Source organism: Panthera uncia, chromosome A2 (genome assembly GCF_023721935.1).
Source record: "Panthera uncia isolate 11264 chromosome A2, Puncia_PCG_1.0, whole genome shotgun sequence".
Lineage (NCBI taxonomy): Eukaryota > Metazoa > Chordata > Mammalia > Carnivora > Felidae > Panthera > Panthera uncia.
In genome coordinates this window covers 19,532,446-19,553,473 of record NC_064816.1, presented here as the reverse complement: position 1 = coordinate 19,553,473, position 21,028 = coordinate 19,532,446, and the positions used below count along the sequence as shown (strand labels likewise).

The 21,028-nt window shown below is 55.5% G+C and overlaps 3 protein-coding genes across 3 annotated transcripts; 1 reads left to right on the top strand and 2 right to left on the bottom strand.

Moving 5' to 3' along the window:
- Positions 1-309: 309 nt before the first annotated feature.
- On the bottom strand, positions 310-1,478 carry GPR62 (G protein-coupled receptor 62). Its single transcript, XM_049640591.1, has one exon. The coding sequence runs from the start codon at positions 1,399-1,401 to the stop codon at positions 310-312; it is 1,092 nt and encodes a 363-aa protein (XP_049496548.1). The 5' UTR covers positions 1,402-1,478.
- A 4,977-nt stretch (positions 1,479-6,455) lies between these two features.
- Positions 6,456-13,263, bottom strand: PARP3 (poly(ADP-ribose) polymerase family member 3). Its single transcript, XM_049640586.1, is given in 12 exon segments — positions 6,456-7,022; positions 7,478-7,492; positions 7,495-7,626; positions 8,830-9,007; positions 9,264-9,350; positions 9,558-9,704; positions 9,952-10,178; positions 10,268-10,400; positions 10,612-10,800; positions 11,017-11,142; positions 11,790-11,979; positions 13,076-13,263. Coding segments are annotated over 12 exon segments (1,704 nt in total). The 5' UTR covers positions 13,186-13,263; the 3' UTR covers positions 6,456-6,852.
- A 208-nt stretch (positions 13,264-13,471) lies between these two features.
- On the top strand, positions 13,472-21,024 carry RRP9 (ribosomal RNA processing 9, U3 small nucleolar RNA binding protein; the record flags this gene model as incomplete). The annotated part of the gene is made up of 15 exons (XM_049642229.1): positions 13,472-13,653; positions 13,940-14,022; positions 16,610-16,719; positions 17,085-17,152; positions 17,234-17,275; positions 17,540-17,666; positions 18,494-18,618; positions 18,701-18,793; positions 19,123-19,223; positions 19,303-19,437; positions 19,514-19,576; positions 19,727-19,872; positions 19,955-20,034; positions 20,771-20,844; positions 20,958-21,024. Coding segments are annotated over exons 1-15 (1,401 nt in total), but the record flags the coding sequence as incomplete, so codon positions are not given.
- Positions 21,025-21,028: the final 4 nt, after the last annotated feature.

The window sequence follows — 21,028 nt, the reverse complement described above, 5'->3', positions numbered from 1 at the left end:
TATCCGTAAGTGTCCAAACCACCTAAGCTGGAGGAGCTCTTAGAGATGGTCCAGGATACAAATGGGAAAACAGGCCTAGGAAAGGGTAGGTCTGTATACAAAGCTATGCAGAGTCAGGCTCAGAACCCAGGATTCCTAGCTCCCAGAAGCCTCTTGGCCTCACCAGGCTGCAGGCCCTCTTTCTCCTGTTCCAGAGCCAGAAATCCAGGCAGGGGACCTGCCTGGAACTGTGCAGGAGTTTGGATGGGCCTCCTTCTGACACCACCATCTTTCTCCAGTGCCAGCTCAGTATGGGAGACAGATCTCCTCTCAGGTGGCCCCTGTCATGCTCAGGTTCTCCCCTTCTGGCAAATCTGGGGCTTGTTCTGGTGCCCCAGGAGGGCCTAGGGCAGGGCCCAATGAAGGTCCCTGGAGGTGCTGCAGAAATGTCGGCAGGTGCCAGGCCCGGAGAGTACAGGCCCGCGGGGGTTGGGGCAGAGCCCGGCGGGCAAGGCGGCCCAGTGCCCGGCGTACGGGGCGCTGTAGCAGGCCATACAGGAAGGGGTGAACCGCGAAGGCCGAGTAGGCCACCCAGGTGACGGGCGCCTCAGCCACTGCGGCTTGCTCAGCGGGCGCCAGGCACGCACAGCCATAGGGCAGCCAGCAGGCTGCGAACTGACCCACGGCCAGGGCTGGGGCCAGGGCTGCTTTGCCCCCAGGCAGGCGAGGCCGGAGGGGTGGCAAGATGGAGAGGCGGCTATCCAGAGAGTCGGAGCGCGGCCGGGAGCCGCGCGCGGGCCGCGGGGGCCGCAGGGCCGCACGGCGGGCCACGAGGAAGATGCCGCCGTAGGCGCCGAGCAGCAGGAGGGCCGGTAACGCGAAGGCCAGCAGCGCCCAGAGCGGCCGGAAGGGCCCGAGGCCACCGGCCAGGACGGAGCAGCGCGGTGGAGCCGGGGGTGGTGCGGGAGGCGGCCCGAGCAGGGAGAGCGCGCCCAGCAGCCCCGCGGCGGCCCACACGGCCGTGAGCACCAGGCCCGGCGGAGGCCGCGCGCCCGGCCGCAGCGGGTGCACTATGAGGCGGTAGCGCGCCAGACCGAGCGCGGCCACCCCGAGCGTGCAGGCGGGGAGCAGCGCCGCCGAGAGGAAGCGCGCGGCGCGGCACGGCGCGGGGCCCAGGCGCACGCGGCCCAGCCCGGGCGGTGGCGCGGCCAGCAGGCCCAGCGGCATGATGGAGGCGGCCGCCAGCAGGTCCACGACGCACAGGTGCACCAGGTAGAGCGTGTCACGCAGTCCTGGGGTACGCAGCACCACGACCAGCAGCGCGCCGTTGCCCAGCAGTGCTGCTGCCTCCACGACAGCCGCCAGGATCAACCCTGCCGAGACGGCGACTTCTGAGGTGTTCAGCACTGTGGTGTTGGCCATTCGAGCGCTCAGGCTTCACCCTGTGCTGGGCTGCAGAGAGCGAAATGGAGCGTCTTCCCTCCCCCCTTCCCATCACCTGTCCCTTGCTCCTCTGGCCCCTCACCTCACAGGATGCCCCGGTGCTGGCTCCATCGCCCAGGCTGCCATCCTCTCAGGGGCTTGGGCGGCCCCATGGAGGGATGCAAGGCTGGGACTTCTGCTCTCTCCCCTTACCGCTGCAACTCAGCCTCTGCTGGAGATGGTACTGGCTGACACTCTGATGTTGCCCTTTAGAGACAGAGCTGGCAAGGGAGGAGCAGGGCCTGGCACCAGCCCCCTGGGTCCTAGCAGCTGCCAGCTGCTGGCTGGAGACAGTGCTGTGGAAGAGCTGGGGGTGCCTCTGGAGGGGGGCCCAGACCAGGCACAGGCTGAAGTCTAGACTGAGACATCAGAGTGGGGGCTTCAGAGTCTGTGGGACCCTGCTCTGCCTTTCCCGGGGCAGGAAGTGGTCCTCCACATGCTCTCCCTTCTCCTCTCCACCAGTGGGGGTAATCAGATTATTCAGCCTTTGTCCTGAGGGGAAGCTGAGGTACCAGTAAGACAAGGGCTGCAGCGGGGAGGGCTACAGGAGGGCTAGTTCTCTCAGAGAGGAGGCTAGGAAAAGTGAGGGAAAAACATCATAGGATGTGGCGCATAGTAGGCTCTCCACAAGGATTAACTTGGCACAGACTAGGTGCTTCATGATAGTGTGTGGAATTAATAAGAGGAGGCTTTGGGGGAAACTCTTGGGGTTTTTTGTTGTTTTAATTGAAGTACAGTTGACATATTAATTCAGGTGTACATTCGACAATTCTATACATTACAAAACCACGCTAAGTGTAGTTACCATTTCGACTGCTGTTTTTTTCTTTGGTTTTGTTTTTGCTGTTAGCAAACAAGTCCCTTCTGCTAAGAGCACCCTGAGTTTCCTTTAGGAAACCACCCCTCCCCAATTCTCAGGGTTAGGGGTTGGGAGAGCAAGATCCCCACCCTCTGTTTTCCTAAGGAGCAAAACCCAGTCCCAGCCAGTGTATGGCATCCCCCCACACCGGAGGTGGTTGGCTCTGGGAAAGCCATGTGACTCTAATGGGGCATATGCCCCCAGGTGAAGTCACCTAGTCCCCTGTCCAACCCCCTTCTATGCCCTGGTGGTTTGACTAATATCCAAAGCTCCTTTCTCTCCCCTCCCTCTCCAACATCTCCCCCAGTACTTTGACTACTGGGTGCCTTAAACGTCCTATGTCCAAAACAGAACCATGACTCTTGACCTCTCTCCTCAATGTGCTCCTCTCAGAGTCTCCCCATCTCAGAAGGTTTTACTAATGCCTCCCTTCCCCCAGGCCCCATGTCCAATCCATTAATATGTGTGAATCCAGCCATTTCTCCCACCACCACCCCTCACCCGAACCACTTCAGCATCCTCTCAACTGATCTCCTGGCCTCTGCCTCTGCACCTCATGCAGTCATTTGTCCTCAGATCCATTCCCCAGTCTTCCCCAGTGCTCCGCCTTCCAGGGAACTGTAATTCTCAGGGTTCTTTATAGCTGGTTTTTGGGTGTATTCAGCTAATGGAAGTTAGCAGCAGAAGACTGGAGGGTGGAGGGAGGGAAGAAGCCAAGGTATTTTCCCTCTCATGCTCTCAGCCTGGGGCTCTGAATCTACTGTCCTTTGTGGAGGACAGCCTCTCTCCTTCACGCAGCCCCCTCTGTCATTCCACACCTGAAGGGAGACTCTGGCCTCCCATGGTGGAATATCATTTCCTTCCATTATCCCTCCAGCCTAAGGGTGGTAGCAACTTCCTGCTGTTGCTAATCTTTGGATTGCCTCACCATCCCCTCTGGTAGTTCAGTTTCTTTCCTGTATCAAATTCCCCTTGTCTGGAATCCCCAGGGTGATTTCAGCTTTGCTGATGGATCTTGATTAACACACCCTCCAGTCCATCTCTACACAGCTGCTGAAGTGGATCCCTCTAAAAACAAATCAGATCATGTCACGATCCTGCTGTTATCCCTTTCAGAGCTTCCCATCATCAGAATAGACTCTCAGCTCCTCTGTGCCCAGTTGGCCTTCTCCCCACCTTTCTGACCTCACACTCTTTCTTGATGACCACACTTCCAGCCATAGCAACCATCTTGCTGATCCTCCAACATGTCAAACTGGTTTCCACCTCAGGATCTTCACATGTGCTATTTCCTCTATCAGAATATGCTTCCCTCAGATCTGTCCAGGAGTTAGTCCTTCACCTGTTCAGGGCTCTGCTTGAGAGAGGCCTTCAGTGACCATCTTTTCTAACATCCCCCCACCTTCCCATCACTAATTCTTTTACCCTTATTTTTCTTCCTGGCACTTTCCCTACTTGATAAATTTCATATCTATGCATGTGCTTGTTTACAGCCTGTTGTACTAGCCTGTAAGGTCCATGAGAGCGGGGGCTTTGGCTGTGTCTTGCTCGTGCCTGTGCCCCTAGAACCCACCCCAGGCACATGATCAGCGTTGTATAGAGCTAGATGGTAGCCACCAGGGCATGAACCTCCAGATTTGACTCATTTCCTGCTGGAATTTGAAGGGCCTGATCCAATTCTCCATTATTCAAATGAGAAAACTGGCACTCAGGTAAGGAATGTGTCCCAAATCACACAGCTAAGTTGTACCTGGAACCCAGGTCACCTGCTTCCTGGGCTCTGTCCACACAGGCACCACTTCCTGAGCTTGGCCACAACTTAAACATAGGTATTTGCCTCTAGGAGGTGAAGCTGGATTTTTGAGGTCTTGGTTGAGAGTAAGGGGAAGTCCAACACGTTCTCCTTCGTCTTCTCCCTGCCCAGCTGGGCCTGCAGGGCTGGGGCAGTGCCTGAGCCACCAGGGCCTGGGGAGGGTTCAGAAGGGCCAAGTGGGAATAGCAAATGAGAAACGTGGGCTGGGAAAGGTGCTAGGGGAGGGACAGAGACGATGGTGGGTTGGAGAGTGCCCCCTCCCACCAAAACAGTCCTACTCAATTAAAAATGGGGGGAAAATGGAACACTTCATAGTTTATGTGGGGTTTTTTTGGTTTAATTTGCACAAAGAAATGAAGGAAGGATAAATCAGAAACGGCAGCAGGTTGGTGGGAATGGAGTGAAAGGCTGGAGAAGGACACTTTCCGGAGTGCATGCTTATGTCCAAAAGATTGGACTTTTGGGGACTCTGTTAATGTTCTATGGATTGAAAAAAACAAATCAATGAAGATGAGGGAAACTCCCTGAAAGTGAACTATAAACAGGAACAAATGAACCTCCCTGTATTTCAAATGCATAACAGCCACACTGAAGAGAAATAAATAGCTCATCCAAATAACATTTGAACCTGTGCTCAAACTGCTGCTTTGACCATTGACCCTCAGTCTAGAGGGTGGTCATGAATAAGATTCAATACATCTGGAGCTTGACTTAGGTTTGTTTTTCATAATGGTACAGGTGTAGCAATTCTGAAGCCCCTTTTTACATGGGATTTAGTGATAAGTAAATATATTAAGGTTGATGGAAACCAAGATTCTGACTGTTAGAGAAAAGAGATATTTTAAATATGTATTTGAGGAAGAATGGAAGAGCCCTGTGGTGTTGGATTAGAATTGAAGAAATATAGACAGACAGATGTGTTAATTTATTTACATATACGTATTTCCTGGCTCTCTTTACTACAAGAACTTACAAGCAATGACACCCCAGAACTAAGGAGCATACCTACTGCCCAAATCTGGGATGCTAAATACCATTTCCTGCTCTAGGGAACCAGGGCTCCTTGGAGAAATGGCTGATTTGGGTTTGTGTGAGATGAGCCTGGAACATCTTGTGATGCCAGAAAGTAAGGAAGTGCTCAGAAAATGACATAGATCCAGGAATCAGTTTGAAAGGCCTTCTGCTGGCAAAATCTGGGGCATTTTGAAGATCAGGATAATTATAGTAATGGATTATAACCTAATGCATAAGATAAGAATCCACAAGTCCATATGGATAATAAAGAAAGAAAAAGGACTAGTATCAATAAATATAAAAGAAATGGTGGGATTAGATAACTGTCATTTGCAACCATCTTAGCAAAAATTGATTTAAGTCATTGACTCCAGGTAAAAGTCACCAGTGGATGTTAAAGCTAGTGGGTGAAAGTCCAGGAAAAATGGGACACTTACACCTCAAAATATCTTCCCACAGATTACTGATTAATTACAAATAGGAGAAATGGTAATTTTCCAGTGGAGAAACCTGGTGGTCACCACCTTAAGAGATCAAAATTAACATCACCTAGAATGGGACATGTCCCTCTGGATATAATGCACCGAAGACACATCACATAGGTCACGTCCCTGCTCAAACTGCACTACCCGAATCTGATCATGACAAAACATCAGACAAACCCAAATTTTGAGTTAGTCTGTAAAACAACTGGCCCATCCCCTTCACGAGTGTCAAGAATGTCAAAGTCATGAAGGGACAAGAAGGGCTGAGGAATGGCTTCAGACTGAAAGAGACGGATGAGACACAACAACTAAATGCAGTGTGAGACCCCAGACTGGATCCTGATTGCTCTCTAGTACCTGCACCCCATTTGTGGACAGGGTTACCTGGGGGTGGCTGTCATTCCTTTCATGATTGTACAGCAGTATTCCATGGATATGTGCTGAACTTGTTAATAATATTCAGATGTAAGATACATATGGATGCCTGGCCCCGAGACAGGAATGCTTGATTTGCCTGGCTGTGTCTGGGCCAAATGAGTCCCCAGATGCCCAGGTGAGTCTCCAGATGCCCAACAGCTTTGAATCCCCCTTTGAAGGCTCAATGATCAGGAGGCTAGTTGTTGCAGACTTGGATGTAGATCGACCTGTGCGTGCGTGCGTGTGTGTGTGTGTGTGCGCATGCGTGTGCGTCCCACATCAACCTTGTGAGTGCTTGCTCCCTGGAGTGGGCTGGTGCAGCTGTGCGGTGTAGTGGGTCCCCAACAAGAGAAAAGGAGGCCTGGGCCTGGTGCAGCTGCGGCACAGACAAGCAGAGGCCAGGGAGTGAGCAGATACAATATTTAATAAGCTTGCTGTGCATGCTTGAAGTTTAGCCTACCCTGGTGCTCACACCTCTCGGACAGACAAGCTGGGCCAGGGTGGACAGCCCAGGTGGATCTGGGATTCTGCCCACTCTCAGTCTGTGCTCCTCTAACTTGAATGGGCTGCTGTATCTGTGCCCCAGTAATAATGGCAGCCCATCATGCCCATCACCTTAGGAGGTGAGACTCTGGGGCCACGGCCATGCCAGGGCTAGCAAGGATTGGAGGGAGGGGGGGATCACTGTCTGGGACACAAGAGGGAGATCTGGGGGCAAGAAGGGGTGATATGGGGGATGGGCAGGAAGGTTGAGATGATGGTCTAGCGGCCAGTAGGCCCCGGGGCAAGGGTAGGGGGACAGCTCAGAGATGAACCTCTAGCAGGTAGCGCAGGCGACACTGGCTCTCTTGGTAGATGAGATATTCACTCTGGGAGAAGGTGGAGCTGCTGAACTCTGCGCAGGGCACGGGCTGGCCCTGGGGCACCGCCACTCGCTGTCCATCCAGCTCCAGCTCGGTGTCCTTGGCTGGATCTGCAGGGCACAGCAAGGGCCATGGGTGACTCAAGGGTCACTGGTCCTTGGCTTTACCAGTAAGTTCTGCCTCCTATGCTCTCCACTTCTGCCACAGGGAACACCTGCTCATTCCCCCCCTTGCAATCTCCAAGCCACTGCACAGGCCAGGCCTTCTGCCTGGAGTATCCTCCCCATTTCTCTGCCTGGGAAATGCCTACTTATATCTTTCAATGCTCAGTCAATGACACCTTTTCTTTGAAGCTCTCCTGGATGCCCAGGAATATGTTCAATCAGCAAATGTTTGTCGAATGACAAAGTGAATGACCATAGTGAGGAAGCCTACTGCTTTTTGTCTCTCTCCTCAGCTCCTTCTCTGCCCACCTCCTGGGCCCACCATGCCCTGAAAGCATCCTGGTCCCCTAGCTCAGCCCCAGGTCTCTATCCTCAGGCCTGTCTAGCTTTTCAGGACTCACCAGGCTCTGTGTGGCAATGACACTGTCGAAGCCAGGGGGTGGCTGCTTCAAGCTGGGCTCGTCGATGGTGATGTGGTACTCTCTGCCCAGTGCCACCTCACCCAGGAACATGTAGCCAATTTGGTGGGCTCCGCAGGACATGCCAGTAACTGGGGGACACAGGGAAGAAGCTTGGCCCTCCTACCTGACTCCCTGGTCCCCTTCTGCTGCATCTTATCTCCTCTGGCTTTGTTGACTGAGCCCAGGAAGTGCCCACTCTTCCTGAATCCTTAAAAACACTGCTTGTCCTGGCTGTGTTCCCCCCTACCCCTTACCCCACTCTTCTGATCCCTGAGAGCAGGTATATGCAGCCCCTTCTACCCGACACCAACGTCAGCAAGGGGCTCCCAGTGACCAAATCCAGGGTGGAGGCCTTTTCTCTCTGGCCTGTTCTGTTGATTTTGCCACTGGCATCCTCCACCCCTTAGCCTAGGACCCCCTTGCACTGTTTCTGCTGAAGCTACCCTCTACTCCTTCATAGGCTCCTCTGCCCTCCTGGTGGTCCCCTTGGCCTTGAGCAACCTCAGACATCCGAGAACATCAGCCCCATCCAACCTTGCTCTCTTGGCTCAGTGGGTGGTGGTGGTCTCCAATGATGGGCTGGCCGGGGAGCCAGTCTGGGGAGGTCTCCTCAGTGAGGACACCTCTGGACAGAAACTTGGGGGTCATCAGAGATACTTCAACCCCGTCACACATGCTGCCCATCCCACCTCCTGCACATCCCTCTCACGGATTCTTTCTTCCCCCACCTCCACTGCCTGGGTTGTGTGCCCATCACATCTGGCCTGGGTAAGAACATGGCCTCCCTATGCCTCTGGCCTCAGTCACTCTCCCTGAGGCTGTAGCCACTGAGATGCTGCTGCTATACCAAGTCTGGTGAGGGTCCCATCACTATCTGGATAAAGCTCCCTTGATCTTCCAGGCCCCAGCCCTCCCGCCCACACAAGGCGTTTGCTTGGAGCCTTATCATCAGGCTGTGCTTGGAGGTCCTGACATGATGTGCGTAGCCTCCCAGCCTGTGTGCCACTTCCTAGTTTCTTTACCTCCAAACCTCCTCTTTCACTGCACTCCCCTCCACATCTGGCTGGCACGCTCATCCTATCTGCATCACCTGCTCCAGGAAGAGATGCTGCCTGGGGCTGTCTGACCTGTCTCTGACCACTGGCCCCTCCACAGAGTCCCCACAGGACTCAGGATGCCCCGCTGAGCACTCTCGTCAGTAGCTATTCAAGGTTCCCTCTTTTGGGTGAGCACTGGGCTTGGTCCTCCCTGGTGTCCTGCACCTGCCCAGGTGGCCCCCGGGGGTATCTCACCATAGCCCGCTGACTTGCTATTCTCTGAGGCGAAGTAGATGCCCTTGCCAACGCGGCCACCAGAATGTGGCATGATGCGAAGCCCACTGGTGAGGATGGCGGCCACCACGGCCACATTGGTGCCATGCCACAGCAGCCTCCGATTACCCAGCTTGGCGTGGGCCTGGAACCTATCTCCCTGGGGGGAAGGAGGTGGGAACAGGAAAGGTCATGCTATCCAAGCTCAGGTGCTTCTCCCTGATGCTCAGAGAGCACCACCAAGGCCAAAGGCCCCTCTGGCCAATCACATCCACTCATGCACACGTGCACAAGACCTGGGTCTGAGGGAAACTGACCAATTGTTAAGCTGACTCACTAATGGGCACATAAACTAAGGTCATCTCCTTCAGAGTCAGATAGTGATAGGGGAGTGGGTTGGGAGGAATCTCTCTTACCTCCCCTTCTCGGTTTACTTTCCAAACATGTTGAAGAACAGGGCATCTGTAGGTGTTGCCAGTCTGTTCTAAGTAGGTATATATTACCTGCAAGGAAAGCAAATGCTGGATGCCGAGGCTGACAGATGTGTGGACAAACCCCCACTGGTGCCCCAGTCCCAGAGCTCTCCTTGGGCCCTTCAGACACAGGGAGAGAAGGCCAAGGCCAAGGGATTCCTCTGCACACCAGGAGGGCAGATGGGTAGAGAGACAGTGCCTGCTATTAGCCAGGCTCCTCTGTGGGACCTGGCCCACCTTGTACTCGGGTGCCTCGGAGTCCAGCAGCTGGAGCTGGCACTTAAGGAGCTGGTAGTCTCGGTCCAGTGGGTGTGGCACCTCCTTCACCTTCTCCTCCTCAGGGGCTGCCTGTAGGGTCTGAGCCAGCTCGATGTCTGCCAGCACCTAAAGTGATGGGCACTGGCAGCTTGTCTGTCCACTGGACTCCCAGCCTCCTCCCTCCCACACGACTGGGACCATGGTCACCCCACCTGTGCACCCCCATACCATCTATCTGCCCGGCCTTCCCCTCCCCTGTCCTTCAACCTATCCATTCAGTCCACCTATCTGGGCCTTCTTGGCCATCTGTCCTCCATCTCCCTTGCCCAGTCTGTCTGTCTGCCCCACTGCCCACCCACTTGCCAACCCTCACCAGCAGCATGTCCTTTTTGGCCTGCAGAAGCTCAGGGGAGTTGATAGATGGGGGCCGATTGCGGCCAAAGTTGTGGGGAATGACAGTGTAGAAGTGGGAGGATAGCTTCTCCAGGCTGAGGCCACCATCCGTAGGGTCTTTGAGGGCCGCCTCCAGTGCCTCCAGAGCCTCGAAGCCCCGTGCAATCTGCTGCTTGCTCAACTTCCCTAGGGGCATCTTCTTCACATCTAGGAGGTGGGGAAAGTCAGGGAGACTCAGTCCCATGGCCTTGCAGCCCCCAGGCCCCTGCAACCCTGTCCGGCCCCTCTCTCCTCACCCAGGTTCATGAGGGTCATGGCATTCTTGAACATGTCTTTGCTGAAGATGTTGGTGATGAGCTTCTGTGTAGCTGCGTCCAGGGAGCAGGGCCGCACCTGCTGAACCATGGTCCTTACTGGGCCTCCAACCATCTAGAGATAGAGGGCACAAATGAGCAGGAGTAGCTGGGCACAGCCAGAGAAGAACCTGGCATTAAACAGAGACTGGCCAGGTTGAGGCCAGAGAAGAGAGGTCTGTGCCTGAGGCCACAAAGCTGGACAGTGGCAGAACACAACTGGCTGGGTCTCTCCATCTAGTCCCCTCCCTCAACGCAAGGCCCACCACCCTCCCTGGCCACTTCACCTTTACCATGGCTTCCTGGGCCTCGTCCTCTCCCCGTACTTCAATAAGCATGTACTTGCCCGGGTGGGCCACAAAATGATCCCGATCCACCCAGCTGTTCTTGGTCTTGTCCCGAAACTTCTTCTCAAAGTCCTTTTTTGCATCCTCCAGTAACATGAAATAGCTGAGCTTTGACTGGCCCACTTCTCCCTGCAACCAACAACCTTCAGGGGTGTGCCTGTGACAGTACCCACTGTGGACATTAGTTGCCCTCTGCTGTGCCAAGAGCCCCTGGGTAGTCAGAAGTGGGGAGGGGGTGTGGTCAGCAGCTGAGTAAGTTGTGGGGACCCTGGGGGAGTAGGGGGTATGTATTGTAAAGGAAGAGGTGGGGAGGAGGTGGGTACAGGGTGGGAAGGTGGCACTCACCACACGACCCCAGCGGTTCCAGCAGGCGAAGCGGTCACCCTCTTCCAACAGCTGGATGATGTAGAATTTGTTGTTGTTGCTCCCGATGTTGGTCTGGTTCAGGGTGCAGGCGTAGTCTTCATGCACCTGGGGCCAGAGGGGGCATAGGGAAGGCAGGCTGGCTTGGGCTGCCCTTGAATGAGACAGGGTACCCAGCTGCACAATGACAGGGGTCTGATGGGGAAGGAGTCATGCTGCACTGGGGCATCGGAGGAGGCCCTGTCAGGGAAGGCTTGAGGAGGTCACGGTTCTGCCCTGGGGGACACAGACTGAGGGGACATGACTCAACCCAGGCAGTTGGGGGGAGTTCTGGGAGGACATGGCTGTGCCCTGTGTCAGGGAATCAGAGAGAGACATTGGTTCTGCCCTGGGGGGTTGACAGGGACATGACCCTGCCATGCAAGGGATCTCAGGGGACATGGCTCTGTGGGGCTGCTTTAGGGGACATAGTGAGCCCTGGGAAGACTGAGGGGTCACAGCCCTGCCTTAAGTGTGGCAGGGGGAGGCCTAAGAAGCTCAGGGGCCTGCTCTGGGGTCTGAAGAACAGACAGGACCTGCCTGGATCTGATGGTGTATAACCCTACATGACCTTTGGGGTCTTGGGGGAACATAGCTTACTTGGGACCTTGATCTATCAGGCCAGAACCAAGCCCCAGTGGGAAGCAGAGTAGGTCTGAGTGTATTTATACCTAGGAAGGAGTAGGCTCCAAGACTGGATGGGTCCTACAGCTTACCTGAGTCCTGGGACTGTGGCTGAGTGGGCATGCTGGATCCACTCGGACTATGCGCTTCTCTGTGGGTGCAGCTCTGAGAGCCTTGGCAGTGGAGCGGAAGCTGTCCTCCTCCTCTGCCCCCTGACGCCCCTTCTTTTTTTCAGGACCCGCATGTTGCACCGGGGGCTTGCGCTTTGGAGCCATGGCTCTTCTGGGGCACAGAGGGGTCCCTCAGCCCTTCATGGACTCTGCATTCCACCTGGCTGGCACAGCACCAGCTTGCCCCACTTTGGGTTTGCCCTTTGGTGTTCTGCCCCCAACCCCCCACCCTCAAGCCACTGTCTCCCCCTGCTTCCATTTCCCCATTCCCAGACTCAGACCAAAACCAGCTGTCTGTACCAGTCACCTTTCCCTTTTCCCATTCAGAGAGGCCAGGCCAGGACCCTGTACAATCTGCCCGGGGTTAAGGAAGAGTGGTTCCCTATCCTCTAGCAATCCAGTAAGTCCTGATGAGGGAGGGAAAGTGAAAGGAGAATCTCCTTCCTCTTGCTTCTGGGCTCCTCCTCCATCCAGAGCACTCCCTGGGTACTGCTTCCTCCTCCCCTGTCTCAGCTGACTCAGATGGGCCTGACATGGTTGCTAGGCTGAGTCACCCAACTATGGAGGACAGTGGGCAGTAGTAGCTCCCCGGGGCCACACTCCTGGGGCCAGATGTGTCCCTCCAGAACGTGTGACCCAGGGGCCCAGAAACCATTCATTCCCAAGGGGTTCAAAAGTTCTGGGGTGCCAGTCAGGGTGTGAGATCAGTGGCCTTGAACTACCAGAGGGCAAGGGCCAGTCCCACCCATCCCCGCCCTGCCCTGCGGAGGGCTGTGGGCTGGACCATAGGGCACTCACCTAGGAGAAAGAAGCCGTGACCTGGCGGCTAGTGGCGGCCTAGTGGCGGCCACTAGGTCTACTATCAGGACCCCCACAGCAGTTCCAGTTCTAGGGCCTTGTCTAGCAACCCTCTGTAACCTTAGGTGTGACTTGGAGAGTGATTTCCCTACAATCGCCAGAGGTGGGGGCAGGGGCAACACAGGAGTGGGGGGTGTGGTTTTCTAGCTATCTGGCCACCAGTCAAGTGAGTCAGAGGCTGGGCAGGAGGAGGCCGGCAGCCTGTCCCACGGACCCATGGACACTTGATAGGGATACAGCCAAGGCCTAAGGGACTGACGCATCCTGAGCGCCGCATGTCTGGCCTGAAGTGCGCAGTACAAGTCCGCCGGTTGCCAATGACCTTGGACCCTGGTGCAGGCACTGCCTACCTCTTCTCGAGGCTGCCTAGATTCCCCGGGTTATCTATTGCCAGGCTGGTTCGTTCTTGCCCCCGCCCCCGACGGGGAGGAGTCACGTTCCGAGACGTGAAACCCTGCATCTCTGACACCTCCCAGCGTTCAAGGGCCGCAAACACAGAGAAAACCCGTCTCTTCCGACCCGCCCTTGGACGTCAGCCTGAAGCAGGGCGCACGCGCCACTGCCTTGTGCCGGAAGCGCCCGGAGAGGCTTGCTACCTACTGGAGACTGGCGCGGGAGCCTGTAGGAACTGTTGGAGGCGTGGCCACAAGCGTTTACCCTATGGGTGCTTGGGGGGCGTGGCAGAGTTTACAGAAGGACCCAATGGAGCTGTGGGAGGCGGGGCCCACCGGGCATTGGGAGCCTATCCGGGCCCGGAGTCTTGCCAGACCGCCTGGGTTTAGCAGCCACGTGAGTTCTCCGTGGCTGCTACGGAGTTCTCCTTACACGCAAGGTGGGCAGCATGTCGGCGGCAGCGGCGGCTCGAAAACGCGGAAGGTCGGCCTCGGGGGCCGGGGCCGGTGCAGGGGCCGGCAAGCGGCGGCGGAAGGTGAGTCTGGCTCTTCTGCAGGCCAGAGTCAGTCCCGTTACTGGGACCACCGTCATCTCCTACGGACACCCAGGCCCCCGGCCCCTCCGTGGCCCTTTTTTCGGGATTCCAGCTGGAGTCAGCTTCGTCCCTCTCTCCGCGGGCCAAATCCTGGAAGGCCTTGCACTTGAGCCGGGGGGCCACCGCCTTTCCTAGTCCCGCGGCTCTCGAGGGATCGGAAAGGGCTCTTGCACAGTGCCGGGGTGGTTGGGACCCTTGACCAACGAAAGGATTATTTAATTCTCAGGCGGATTCTGCCGGGGAGAAGGGCAAGTCCAAGGGAGGCGGCAAGATGAATGAGGAGATCTCCAGCGACTCCGAGAGTGAGAGGTGAGCTCTCTTCCACTGGGGGGAGGGGACACTGAGGCCCATGGTGTATGGAAGACTCAGTGAGTGTGGGCAGAGCTGGGCCTAGAACCCAGGTTTCCCGCCTTTTTGGCTCTTAGATCTTGGCTCTTTCCTCCAGTTCTAACCCGGATGAGTAGGTCTCATCTTGAGGAGATTGAGAAGTCTCATCTCCTTCCCTGCAGGGTCCCAATGCGAGACCAGTGAGAGCTCCCTCATTGGCAGGGACCTGAGCACAGGCTGGACTGGCTGGTAAGGGAAGTGGAATGCAAGAAATGCTTGCTAGTTCTTCATCTGCTTTCCCACAATTTCACAATTGCTGCTCTCCCCGCTGACTCTCAACATACGCCAGGTACTGGCTTTACTGTTGAGAATAGAGATCAACAGGCAGGTGAAGACAAAACGTGTTGTAATAGGATGTGTATTCTACAGCTATGTGTTCTGGAGACAGGTGAGGGAACATTTAAATAGGGCCTGGAGAGATGAAGAGGAGTCCCTCATGTAGAGGTAGGGAGGACACTCAGGGATCAGAGAAGAGTCTTCAGCTTTTTGTATGTAAATTGTCAAATTTGTATGTAAAACTGCCAGACTGGGAGATGGAGAGGATGGAAAGGTAGGTGTTGGCTGCATCCAGATTGTGGAGGACTTTTAATACCTCCCTCATTCTGCAGGTGACAGGGGTGGGGCATGATGCAGGGTTTCAGAGGACGCCAGCAAAGTGTCAAGTCCTGAGCCTGTGGAATGGAGTCTGTCATATCAGGGGATGGATCCTAGAGTTGGCCTTAGAAATTCAGCTTCTAAAACTGAGTACATGTTGGCCTTAACCTGCTCACAGAGATATATATTTTCTCTCAAGGTTACCCTGGGCAGGTGTGTGTCTGGCCCTGTGCCAAATACTTTTAACGTTTAAAGAATGTGTTGTGAATGTATGAGATACAGAAGAGTTCATGAAACGCGTTTGTACTATAGGGAGCAGTGGTGAAATGATGAACCTCTGTGCGCCCACCCCTTAGGTTAGGAACTAGACCATTTGTGGAAACTTGGAAGCCCCAACTGCATTCCTGACTTGAGTTAATCATTTCTTTGGTCTCCCCTTCTTCCTCCCTCCCCTCCTTCTCCTTCTCTTCATTTTTTTCATTCAGATACAATTTACATGTAGTAATATTCACCTTTTTTAGCGTACAGTTTGTGAGTTAAACACATGTAGTTGTATAACGACCACCACTGTGAAGGTATAGAAGGGTTTCATCACACTCCATAACTCCCCCCCACTCCTTTGTGGTCAGTTACTGCCCTGCCTCCAGTCCCTGCTAACTACTGTCCCTGGATTTTGCTTTTTCCAGAACATCAAATGAGTGGAATTATACAATACAATGTATATTTCCTTTGCTTTCCTTTAGAGTTCTGTCTCTTATGTGTGAACCCCTAAACGATAGACCGATTAGTTTGGGTAAACGGAGTGCAAGTTCTAACCTTGGCTGGTTAGCAGGGCAGCCACCAACCCTGTTGGCTGAAGGCTTGCTGAGCACTGAGTACTAAATGGTCTCTGTGACCTGATTTAGCTTCGGCTTCCTTGAGAGTTTCCAAGGTCCTTTCTGGGCAAGTTGTGGGCAGGGTCATGAATGAGTCCTGGGGAACAACTGGGGCATTTGACAGGGACTAGGTATCTTTAGGCATGTGATCAGAAGGGACGGTTCCTGTGACCTACCTCTAGCTCCCAGGAGCAAGTCAAAGTAGGACTTATCTTGAGTAAAGAGAGTGCCCTCAGCTGGGGTAGGGAGTGGGGCGTAGAAGGGAAAGCAGAAACTTCAGCACAAGGTCAAGCCAAGACCAGTTAAGCTTTACCTGGAATCCTGTCCGCAAGGTAGAGGATGGTGCTATGGCATCCATAGTGAGGTGGCATCCAAGGTGAGGATGAGGCAATGACATCCCAGCGTGTCTGCCTCTTGGGTCCTTTTTTCAGACCTGGGCTGGCTGCTCCCCTGTCTGGGGGTGGTTCTGGGATTTACCTTTTCTGCTTTTCATGTTGGATCTCCTATTCCCTGTCTTCCATGCCTTTCTCATTCTTAGTTTATCCTCTTGTTTGGGGAGCACATCCCCATCCTTAAATGAAGTGTAGAAAAGACCAATCTTGTGGCACCTTGTATATCTGATAGTAACTGGCATGGCCTTCCAGGAGTTCACATTTTCCTTCAGAATTTCGTGTGTGAGGCTCCTTTGCCTGCCTGCTTTCAGTGTTGCTGTTGAGACTTCTGAAGCCTTTTGATTCCTGACCCTTTGTATGTAACCTTTTGTCAGCAGCCTGTAGAACCTTCTCTTTCCCTCTAGAATTGAGAAACTTCACAGTGATCTTCTTGGGTTTGGGGTTTCTTTTCACCCTTATGTCGGGCACTGGGTAGGTCCTTTCAATTTGGTAAGTCACCTCTTTTGGTTTTCTACATGTGTAATCGTTGGCCATGAGGGCTGGCAGGGATGGGGGCGGTTGAGTGTCGGGAAGCAGCGACGAGGCATGGTCCTAGAGGCTAGAGGAGCGGGGTGAGCTCCCTCAGAGCCAGCCCCTCCCCACCCCCAGCCTAGCTCCCAGGAGGACTGAGGAGGAAGAGGAGGAGGAGCTGGAGGAGACAGCCCAGGAAAAGAAGCTGCGCTTGGCCAAACTCTACTTGGAGCAGCTCAGGCAACAAGGTGAGCCCATGCACTGGGCCTGTGAGTTCAGGGTCTGTGCTTAAGGCTGCCTGCTGTACCTGATGGATGACTGATGCAGGTACCTGGTGGGCTGTCAGAGCTCCTGGTGCCAGTGGCCCTGGGGGAGAATGGCTAGGAGAGTAATGGGCCTCCTGGGCTGGGCCAGACCTTCAGCTTACTTTATTTCTAAGTAAAGGCAGGGGGTAGGCAGGAGGAGACCCCTCCTTTGCCCAAGGCATCCTAAACTTTCCATGGGACACAGCTTGAGTGTTTGGGGCCCAGGATGGAGGTGGTGGTGGTGGGGATGGGAAGGGAGAAGTGGAGTCTCGGCCTCGGTTTACTTGGTCTGGTCTGTCCTTGCACAGAGGAGGAGAAGGCTGAGGCCCAGGCATTTGAGGAGGACCAGGTGGCAGGGCGCCTGAAGGAGGACGTGGTGAGTGTAGAGGGAAGGTGGTAGGAGAAAAGGGTGGGGCTGGCCCTGCTCCTGGGAGCTCACCCTTTCCTCTCTGTGCAGCTCGAGCAGAGAGGCAGGCTGCAGAAGTCGGTGGCAAAGGAGGTGAGTGGGCAGGGCACTTTGGTGTAAGTAAGCCTGGGGACTCAGGCCGTGGGGGTCTTTCTTTGCTCTGGAACATGGTGAGCACTAAGGCAGACAGGACGGACCAGATAAGGGTCTGATCCTTGCAGTTCTGTGTCCACTTTGCCTTCTGGTCAGGGTGGTGGGAAAGGATGGCGTGTGTGTGTGTGTGTGTGTGTGTGTGTGTGTGTGTGTGTGTCGGGGCCTTCCTGCCCCCTGTCGCAGTGACCCAGCCCTGCCCACCAGATTCAGGCCCCAGCCCCGGCTGACATCCAAGTCTTGCGGGGGCACCAGCTCTCCATCACATGCGTGGTCATCACCCCTGACGATTCAGCCATCTTCTCTGCTGCCAAAGACTGCACCATTATCAAGTGTGAGTGAGCAGCTGGGTGGGGGTGCAGCCTCACCAGGGGTCTTTGGGGAGGGCTGGTCTGCGGAGGAGGGAGTAATCAGGGCAGACCGAGGCCTGATGGGGAAAGCTTCTGGAGGTAAGTTCGCTCCTGAAGAAGTGTTTTCTGTGGACGCCTGGGTGGCTCAGTCGGTAGAGCATCCAACTTCGGCCCAGGTCATGATCCCGTGCTTCCTGGGTTCAAGAACTGCGTCGGGCTCTGTGCTGACAGCTTGGAGCCTGGAGCCTACTTCAGATTCTGTGTTTCCCTCTTTCTCTGCCCCTCCCCCAGTCTGTCTCTCGGTCTCCCAGAAATGAATAAACATTAAAAAAAAAACAACGAAGTGTTTTCTGGATGACAATGGAAGCTTCTGCCCAGGAGTGGCGCTAGTGACTCTGTGTTGCTGTCACTGGGGATGATGAGGCAGGATAATGATTGAATGAGGAGTGATGCTGCAGGTGGGCAGCTGGAGGGTACCTGAGGCCCTGTGCAGTCTTGGGATTGCATTCCTGGTCCTCCTGGGTCTCCCCTTTGACAGCGGAGTACTTTCCTCAGGAGAAACCAGAAGAACGCGCACCCTTGGTCCCAAAGCTCCGTCCTTTTCTTTGGGGCTTTGTGGCTGCTTTTTGGCATTATTGTCACCATTTAACAGATGAGGAAATTGAGGGGACTTGTGCAGGGTCTCACAGTGGCTGAGCCAGATCTTTGGCCCTGAGGCCACGACCTTTTCCACAGCCCCATACTGCCCTTGAGGGGGTTGCCAGCCAGTCCTCTCCTCCGTCACAGTAGCCTCTGTCTTTCCTGGTATTAGGGAGTGTTGAGAGCAGACGGAAGCTTCATGTGATCCCACGAGCCAAGAAGGGTGTGGAGGGGCAGCCCCCTGGCCACGGCAGCCACATCCTCTGCATGGCCATCTCCTCTGACGGCAAGTACCTTGTAAGGCAGGGTTGGCCCTGGGAGTGGGTGAGAGGCCCGGGCACACATCGGGTGCCTGGGGCCATTGTCATCATCTCCACAGGCCTCGGGTGACCGTAGCAAGCTCATTTTCATTTGGGAGGCCCAGAGCTGCCGGCACCTGTACACTTTCACGGGACACCGGGATGCTGTGTCGGTAGGAACTATGGATGTTTGGCGGTGCTTGGGTGATGGGGTGAATGAGGCAAGGGGTCCTTGAGGTCAGAGAACCTGTACTTCTGTGCAGTCGGTGGCACTGTAAAGGACATAAAGGGGTGAAGGGAGAGGGAAGAGCTGGGAGAGGCTGAGTGGGCTTGCCTAAGAAGCAGGGAGCCCTCTGAGAAGTCTGCAGCTGCTTGATGGCTAGGGAGTGTGCCCTGACTCCTGTGCCTTGTGACCTGCTTTTCGGGAAGTCCTCCCTGGGCCTGACCTGTTTCGCCTGCCGTAGTCCAGGTCCCCTTTCACCTGCTCTCTGTGTACCCTTAGGGGCTGGCCTTCCGCAGAGGCACCCACCAGCTCTACAGCACGTCCCACGACCGCTCTGTGAAGGTGTGGAATGTGGCGGAGAACTCCTATGTGGAGACACTGTGAGTGTGTGTGGGGAGAGGGTGTGCGGATGTGTGTGCTTGTTCATGTGTGACCCATCCTGTCTCTGCCCCCCTCCAGCTTTGGACACCAGGACTCCGTGGCCGCGCTGGATGCCCTGAGCAGGGAGTGCTGCGTGACGGCCGGGGGCCGAGACGGGACGGTGCGCGTGTGGAAGATCCCGGAGGAGTCCCAGCTTGTCTTCTATGGCCACCAGTAAGGCGATCCGCTGGGCCGGGTTGGGAAGGGTGTTGGGGAGAGGGGCCATGCCCCTTACTGCTCCTTTTGCCAGGGGCTCCATCGACAGCATCCAGCTCATCAATGAGGAGCACATGGTGTCGGGTGCAGATGATGGGTAAGAACTGCCCTTTGGATGTCTCGTGCCACTGCCACTGCTCTTGGACTTGCCTCCTGGAATCCCCCTGTGCGGCTGGTGTGATTCCTTTCCGCTGAGTGGCCTTTCTGCCCTACCCAAGCCCCTCATGATCATATTCTCCGTTCGCAGCTCTGTGGCCTTGTGGGGCCTCTCTAAGAAGCGGCCACTTGCCCTGCAGCGTGAGGCCCATGGGCTGCGGGGGGAACCAGGCCTGGAGCAGCCCTTCTGGGTGTCATCGGTGGCAGCCCTTCTCAACACGGACCTTGTGGCTACAGGTGGGTGCTCTTTGAGGCAGGGAGGAGGGGGTTGCAGGGTGGGCTGGCGTGGGGGTGCTCACTGTCTCCCCGTCTCCCACAGGCTCCCACAGCTCTTGCGTGCGACTCTGGCAGTGTGGGGAGGGCTTCCGACGGCTTGACCCTCTCTGTGACATTCCCTTGGTGAGTGGGGCTCTAGTGCCCAGCCTGTCTTTACAACAGTCCCGAGGCCCAGGAGCTCGTGGCCCCTGGAATTAGACCCTTACTGTATTTTCCTACCAGAATGGAGGCTCCTCAGGTCAGGGCCAGCTATGACTTCTCTTTTTTATAGTCCCAGCTCCTAGCATAGGACCTGACAGGAACCCTCCCTCCTTTTTCCTCTTCCTTCTTCCCTTCCTCCCCTTTCCCCTTTTCTACTCCCTACCTTGTCCTGGGTGCAGGGGAACAAGGCAGGGAACATTGTGTGCAGAGCCATGGAGGTCCTGGTGCTGTGATGGGTTCTGTGAGGCTGGTGCCAGATTGACACCAGGCTAGGGCTTGTGAACGTGTTGCACCCTAAGGGACACTGGCAGGATGGTCAGCGACATCTGGTGACAGTGAAGGGCTTGGTGATGGTCATGGGGTCTCTAGGATCCCACAGCCAGGAGCTAAGCCCTGGGCTACCCCTGACACCCGACGTACTTGGCATACACTGTCTCCTTAAATCCTCACAAATTTCACTGTGCGGCTGCTGCTCTGTTATCATCCACCTCACAGGTATGGAGGCTGAGGCCCTGACAGGTCAAGGGCTGGTCTGGGTGCAGGAGGCAGAGCAGGGATTTAACCTGGCCTGCTGACGCCAAGCCCTTGGCTGTGAGGCTGGGGCTGTGGTGTTGGGGAATCTGTTCTCACATCTTCCCATGTCTCTCCCTCTTCTCAGGTGGGCTTCATCAATAGCCTCAAGTTCTCCACCTCTGGGGATTTCCTGGTGGCTGGGGTGGGGCAGGAGCACAGGTATGAGGCATCCTTGGAGGGGTGAGGGTGGTGAGGCTGGGCTACCTGGTGGGACTGGGGGTGGTGGGGGCTGGGCCTGGCCTCAGCTGCTCCTTTCGTTTTGTCCTCTGCAGGCTTGGCCGCTGGTGGCGCATCAAAGAGGCTCGGAACTCCGTCTGCATCATCCCCCTCCGCAGGGCCCCCC